This window comes from Anoplophora glabripennis, unplaced genomic scaffold (genome assembly GCF_000390285.2).
Source record: "Anoplophora glabripennis isolate ALB-LARVAE unplaced genomic scaffold, Agla_2.0 scaffold195, whole genome shotgun sequence".
NCBI lineage: Eukaryota > Metazoa > Arthropoda > Insecta > Coleoptera > Cerambycidae > Anoplophora > Anoplophora glabripennis.
In genome coordinates, this window is record NW_019416334.1 from 148,717 (window position 1) to 155,942 (window position 7,226).

At 32.5% G+C, this 7,226-nt stretch overlaps 1 protein-coding gene across 1 annotated transcript in view; it reads left to right on the top strand.

Annotated features, from left to right (window-relative positions):
* Nucleotides 1-4,763, top strand: part of LOC108904727 (cuticle protein 7-like) — a 10,167-nt gene extending 5,404 nt beyond the window's left edge. Inside the window, exon 2 of the mRNA XM_018707385.1 lies at nt 4,272-4,763. Coding sequence (XP_018562901.1) covers nt 4,272-4,660 — 389 coding nt within the window. The 3' untranslated portion in view covers nt 4,661-4,763. The remainder of the gene's footprint in view (nt 1-4,271) is intronic.
* Nucleotides 4,764-7,226: the final 2,463 nt, after the last annotated feature.

Genomic DNA, 7,226 nt, shown 5'->3' on the forward strand with positions numbered 1-7,226 from the left:
CTTATTTATCATTAGCAAAGGTTCTTAATTTATGCCTTTTGGTTAGCGGTTGTTTTGCATTCATATTTGGGTGGTAAGAGCAACGATCGTGGGTTTCTCTGCCATGCTCTTTCCCCACAGGAGCTCTAGGTGAGCCTGGCACTCTCATTTTATGTTAAATGGTCGTTAATGTTTTTGTTGTTCTTTATATTTGTCACATGTTTAATTTGAAGACTATTGTAATAAAGTTAGGTATATTTACTCTGCTTTTGTTTTATATAATTAAACCGTACAAAAATACAAATACAAAAAAAGTTAGTAGCCAGCGCGTTTCGGTCAATTAAAAAAATAGATACACACAACGTAGGTATTCCTTATGACGATCACATATTTTTGGCCACAACTACGTTTATTTGTTTTTTGTTTTATCGAACTTGGGGTTGTTATACTACAATTCTGTACAATATTCTAATGGCTGTATCTCCATCATTAGAGATAAATCCATGAAACTATATCATTACAATTCTAAAAAAGCGTTGTATTTCATTCACAAAATTAAGAACACAATATAAAAAATAAATGTCATTAAAATCTTCTAGATGCATGTTACAACTTTATTATTTACTTATTTTTTTCTTTTAAATTTAAAAATAAGAAAATTAAACTGGACTTGCTCTTACAACCAATAATTCGATACATGTTTTAAACCTTCAGTGTTGATTTGGCATTTATTTATTTGTCTTGAGAAGACTGCTATATGTATTGCTACAAAAAAGGTACAATTTATTCACCCATACAAGAAGTGCTCATTAGCATAATTTGGGAATATGACGGCCTCGAACTATAGTATTACATCTCCCACGTAACGAACAGACGTTGCCCAACAATTAATAATTAATAAAATCCAATGCACGAACAAACAGTTCTTGTTATTGTCCTTCGACAGCTTCAGGTATTAGGATGTTTTGGTTGTAGGACCGGTGAAAGTTTCAAATTTGTTCCGGAGTAGGGACCACGCCTGTACATATTTTGAAAATATATAAATATCGTCGTTTGGTACGAGCACTCATCAAGTTGTCAAATAAACAACAGATATGGTATTCAAAGTAAGTATCAGTGCAGTGGTAGTGTTAGATGTGTGAAAAAATAATCCTGTTTTTTGGAATTGACACAATAGTTTATTTTGGTGCTATAGTTTTATTACTTTTCGAAAATTTTAATTTAAAAGTTCTTCATTAGAAAGTATTTTTTGGTTGCTACGTTCTTAAAAATAAGGAAGGAAAAACATCTAAATTTATTGGGAGACTGAAAATAATGTGTTGTTTTGAGGACTGTCCCCCGTAACTATCTTTGATTATTTAACGACCTTTTTCTAATCAACTGAACTGTTGACTCGGACAACTGCGACCATATTTTCGGTGCAAAAATTGCAAAAATAGAGCAAGTAGAGATCTTTAGGGAAAAAACCTATACAGGGTGTTTCTTAATAACGTGCTAATATTTAAGGAGGTTATTCTTGGGTCCTTTTTAAGAAAAAAACTTCATATGAACATATGTCCTAAAAGTCTTAACTTTGGAACTACAGGGTGCTAAAGTTTTATTAAAAAACCTTTTTTTATGATAACTTTGGTATTACCTACCCTAGATATTTTTTCAAATTTGATACACGCCTGCTATTCATCGAGATGCATTTTCTGATGTACAAACAATTTTATTATTTTTGCCAGTGGCGTCTGTACAGGTTTTGTATTGAATATTTTTGAAGAAATATATGCTACGCCACTGCTTTTTCTTAAAGTAAAAATCAATTTTGAAATCCTCATTCCTTTCTGAGCAAATGTGATGTCTTGAATTTTTTTCGTTTGACGTACGGTTTTCGCATGAAAAATAAAATTCATTCATTTGCATCTTATTTGACCACTTAGGAGAAAAAGATAAAGATTTATGTAACTTTGAACAATAATTTATTTAAGATAATAACTTTTAAACATTGAAATTATGAAATTACAGTAATCTACATCTATTTTGGAATGATAAAAGAAAATTACCCTGACATAACATATTTTTCTTCAAAAATATTCAATACAAAACCTGTACAGACGCCACTGGCAAAAATATTAAAATTGTTTGTACATCAGAAAATGCATCTCGATGAGTAGAAGGCGTGTACCAAATTTAAAAAAATATCTAGGGTTATACCAAAGTTATCAAAAAAAAATGTTTTTTCATAAAAATGTTAGCACCCTGTAGTTCAAAAGTTAAGACTTTTAGGACATATGTTCATATGAAGTTTTTTTCTTAAAATGGACCCAAGAATAACCTCCTTAAATATTAGCATGTTATTAAGAAACACCCTGTATATCAGGGTGACTAATACATCAATTTTTGTGGTAACCAGTACACATGCTTTAAATAACGATAACATACTGTTAAAAACGAACACAGTTTTTATCTAGTTCCTTGCAGTATTCTAATTATAGTTCCTAAGTATTTCAGCAATACTTAGGGATATAATTTGTAACAGTGTGGCCATTTTTTTCTTTTAATTAAAAAAAATATTGAGAATCATCAGAAAATATTTAAGCTACTGCTTAGTTAACTTAATTGCAGTTTTTTCTCAGTTGGGTCTAAGGAAATTGCGTTTCAACCACTCTGTAACAAATCATGCTTATACAGGGTGGCCCGTGATGACTCATCATGCTACAAGGGTAGTTTCCTTTGATGGAGATTTTAAATCAAGATACCTTTGTACAATTTTGCTTCGTCGGTTTTCAAAGGTAATTCTGGTTCTGTTGCTTTCGAGGTTACCTACTTAACTTATTTTTAACTTATAATATATAAGCCACCAAAAACATCAAAAATAGTCCTTGCTATTTTTTATTGGTAGATATTTTGAGAAAACGCAGATAAAAAAATGCATGCTTGACTCACATCGTTAAATATATCGCGAAAATGCGTACTTCCTGAAGAAAATGGATTTTTTAATGTAAGTTTTTAAAAATATGTTATGAATACTTAAAAAATGTTATTAACTATTGGAGCGCACTGGTGCTTTTGAATCTTTTCTTTAAAAGTTTCTTTAATAGTAGATACTTCTCTAACAGATGGATACAATTCAGTCATAACTTTGAATAATAAAATGAATGAAACATGTCTCATATATTTTCACGAGATTTGTCTAACAAAAAATTGGCCAAAATAATTAAGTTAAACAATTACAAGGGTAGCTAGCAGAACATAACAAACTATATGGAGTGTCCCGTTGTAAGTGTCATTTCTTATAATTTTTAACGTAAAAAAGGTATAAGAATATATTTTTTTCTAATATCGAAGTTGAGAAAATAATTAGGCTTCGGGTTATAAAAAGGTAAAGATAATGAAGCTTACCAGCAATTAGGCCATGCTTGGCCCTTTTTCCCTGCTAACTTACACTACCCTCCACCTTAACAATCACAAACATCCATGGTACGACAGGAAAATTCGAAAGAATTTTCCTGCCGCGTGCGGGATTCGAACCCACTACGGTTTTGCCGCACACCCCTGGCTCGCCTCTGTAGGCAAGCCTTGGCCGCTTCGGCTACCGCCGCGCCCGCTTCGGGTTATAAAGATATAGGATTAACACGGGTTCTTATAAATGTAGCACCCTATATATTTTTACATATTGGAAAAAGCTTTCTTACGATTACCTACAGCGATATAAGGTTTCATATGTTCATTTCTAATAAAAAGGAGATTATATCACTCAATATCCACATAATTTACTCTTAGATTTACAAAACGTCATATCACTTTAATCACAATCTCTGTAGTTTTTTTTACAATAAATGCTGTAAATTTTATAGGTATATGCATAAATCGAATACATATTATATAATTCTAACAAAAGTTATTACAAATTAGTTAACAATTTGTAATAAATTTTATTTTGTAAATACTCAAAAGGCAGTTTAGTCTTAAGATAGCCTACATATTATTTTTTTCACTCTTATAATCTTGAATTAACGTAAATATTTTGTTGGATTTTTGAAAGCATGGTCTTCATAATGCCTAATTTTAAACTATGACTGGTTACTTTAGATAAATATTAAATGTATTTTAAAAATAAACGAATTTATTTCATATTTGATTTAAATCCGTTTTTCGTGATATTTTCATATTCATAAGCTTGTAAAAAATTTCAAAAGAAATTTGCGAAAAAAAATTATTAAGTAAGGATTTCCTAACACTGAGATCTAGAAAAAGGTTGGGCATATATTTATAAAAGAAATCATAAATCAACATATATANCGGAGCTTTTGCCCCAGCCACCGCCTATGGTGTTCACGGAGGCATTGCCCCAGCCGTCGCTTACGGAGCCCATGCAGAACCTTCCTCCCCAGCTCACTACGACTTCGGATACGGCGTCAGCGACCCCCACACCGGCGACAACAAACACCAGCATGAGTCCAGACGTGGTGATGTCGTCCACGGTAGCTATTCTCTTCTCGAATCCGACGGTACCAAGCGTGTTGTGGAATATTCCGCTGATCCGCACAACGGGTTCAATGCCGTCGTCCACAAAGAACCTGCTGTACACGCTGCTCCAGCTCTCGCTCATTCATATGCTGCACCAGCTGTAGTAGCTCATGGTGTTGCCGCCCCATACGCTCATCATGCCCCAGCTTTCGCCCGTGGATGGTAAGCGGTGACGTAGTTGAAAACCAGATTTAAATTTAGTTGGTTGTTGTGTTTGTGAAATGTATTTATAAAATGTTCTTAGTTGCAAAATAAAACACGGTTTTATATAGAAATAAATATACTTGCCTTATTTATTGAAAATATTTTTTAACAGTTTGTATTATCAGATGTTATGTACAAGGTAATTTAAATAACATCCTAGGGGTCTTTTAATATCTCATGAGCCGCGAAATGCGCGAAAGGCGTGGCGTATCCCCATAATTCTTCTAATAAGCACGTTGTGAAAACATTGACTCAGAACTAGACCATGTGCATCATTACAAGTAGACATGAACTAAGGCGCTCGGGCATCAATAAAGTCAACTGGCGAACGTTCGTTATATATATTTTTATTGTTTAAATTAAAATAATAAAGAATAGGGCATTTTATTATGATATTTGTAATCGGATCAAAGACTTGTTTACGCTAGAGCTCGAGAGAGACTGTGAATAATAGGTGTAATGTTTTTAGGACGTAGAATAATTTAGGCGACGGTCGGAATTATGTTTCTGCGCATATGAAGGTCAAAGCTCATAAGATTTTAAAACATCTCTACCAATCATTATCTTTTTACCTTTCTATCTAATTGTAAGAAAAAAACGGTAAAGACTAAAGCTGTAGAAAATTTTGATGCGTTATTATTAGAGAAATATAAAAAACAAACTACTGATGTCTAGATCAGGATAAAGGTATCATAAAAACACTTTTTATAATAAGCTATGTATTTCTTAAGAGAGAATTTAAGAGTGTGTTCAGTAAATTTAACAGCGGTAAACATACCCATCCAATAGTTGGTTCCAAGGCAATCCTGATTATGCGCAGGATTACTGAAAATATTGTTCAAACCACAGACAATATAGCTTATCGCTCAGACCGCGCTTTAAATGCTGGGAATTGGCAACTTAAAAAGGATGCAGGGTCTTGTTAGCCGAAATCCAGCAATAAGATTTAGCGGTGGCTTTGTTGCCAAATAAATTTAATGCATTTAATTATGTAATTGAAGAGTTATATGGAACTTATATTTTGTTAAATTAAAAATTAAAACTATTAATTTACCTAATTAATTATTTATTTCAAAAAAATTAAAAAATATAAAATTTCCTTAAGAATAGTACCTTAATTTTTTATTTAATAAAATTGTTGAGGTTCCACCTAAAGGGGTGGCTGATACGAAATTTATTTAAAAATACAAGAAATCATCAATCAATGAGAGATAAGATAATGCGTTCGCTACTGCTGTTACAATTATGAGACTATTTTGTTTTTCGACAGACGGACATCGAACCTTTTTCATTCAACGCAGAACGGATAATAACAATCTGGGGGGTGAGGAGATTTTTTTAATTGTTTTCTCGATTTAACACACCGTTTCCGAGTTATACGGCCTTTTTACTATACGACGTCACACACCTCTTGTTTCCAAAATTTATTTTCGACATACGGACTTCGGACCTTTTGCATTCAACGCAGAAGAGACATACAGAACCATGGGTGTGGGGAGATTTTTTCAATTATTTTTTCGATTCAACGCACCGTTTCCGAGTTATACGGCCTTTTTACTATATGACGTCACACATCTCTAGTTTCCAATATTTATTTTCGACATAAGGACTTCGGACCTTTTGCATTCAACGCAGAACGGACAATCAGAGCTAGGCGTGTTGGGGAGATTTTTTTAATTATTTTTTCGATTCCGAGTTATAAGATCTTTTTTTACTGTATCACCTCACACACCTATTGTTTCCGAAATTTATTTTCCACATATGGACAACGGACCTTTTTCATTCAACGAACGCACATGGGATATTCAGGACCAGGGGTGTCGGGAGATTTTTTATTTTTCGATTCAACGCACCGTTTCCAAGTTATAAACACATTTTTATTCTATGTTGTCACACACCGTTGGTCCCGATTTTTTTTTTCGACATGCAGACTTCGGACGTTTTTGATATTTCTAGTTATTTCCGAGGTACAAGCAAATACTGTTTTTTTTTCTCTCATATATTGTGACACCTCGCTCTGCCTCACCCACCGAGTGCTCTACTTAGAACATACAAATTTTGATTGTCAAGAGAAATAAAGAAAATTTGTATTTAAAGTTTTTTCTATCTTTAATTATTATTAAACCTATAAGTGGATCTCAAAATACAAAAAAAAACCTGTACCTACATTCCGTGACGTACTAATAACCCACTTTCTATATTAAATAAATTTATCATCAAATATTAAAAAAAATATATTACAAGCTGTTTAAAATATCATTACGACTTTTGTTTATTTGGAAATATATTTTCTGCAGTATTTCAATCCCAAAAAATGAAAATAGTAGCTAATTAACGAAATTACGATTAAATAACCTAACTGTGAAACCGCAGCAGAATATCATATGAAACTACATAGATATTCGTTGATTCTTTAAAACATTTTTATCAATACCTACATCATACATTAAGAAAATACAGTAACGCAAAAAACAGGTATTGATAAAAAATGTGTACAAAATAATTCCGTAAGTACGCCTGGCAACATT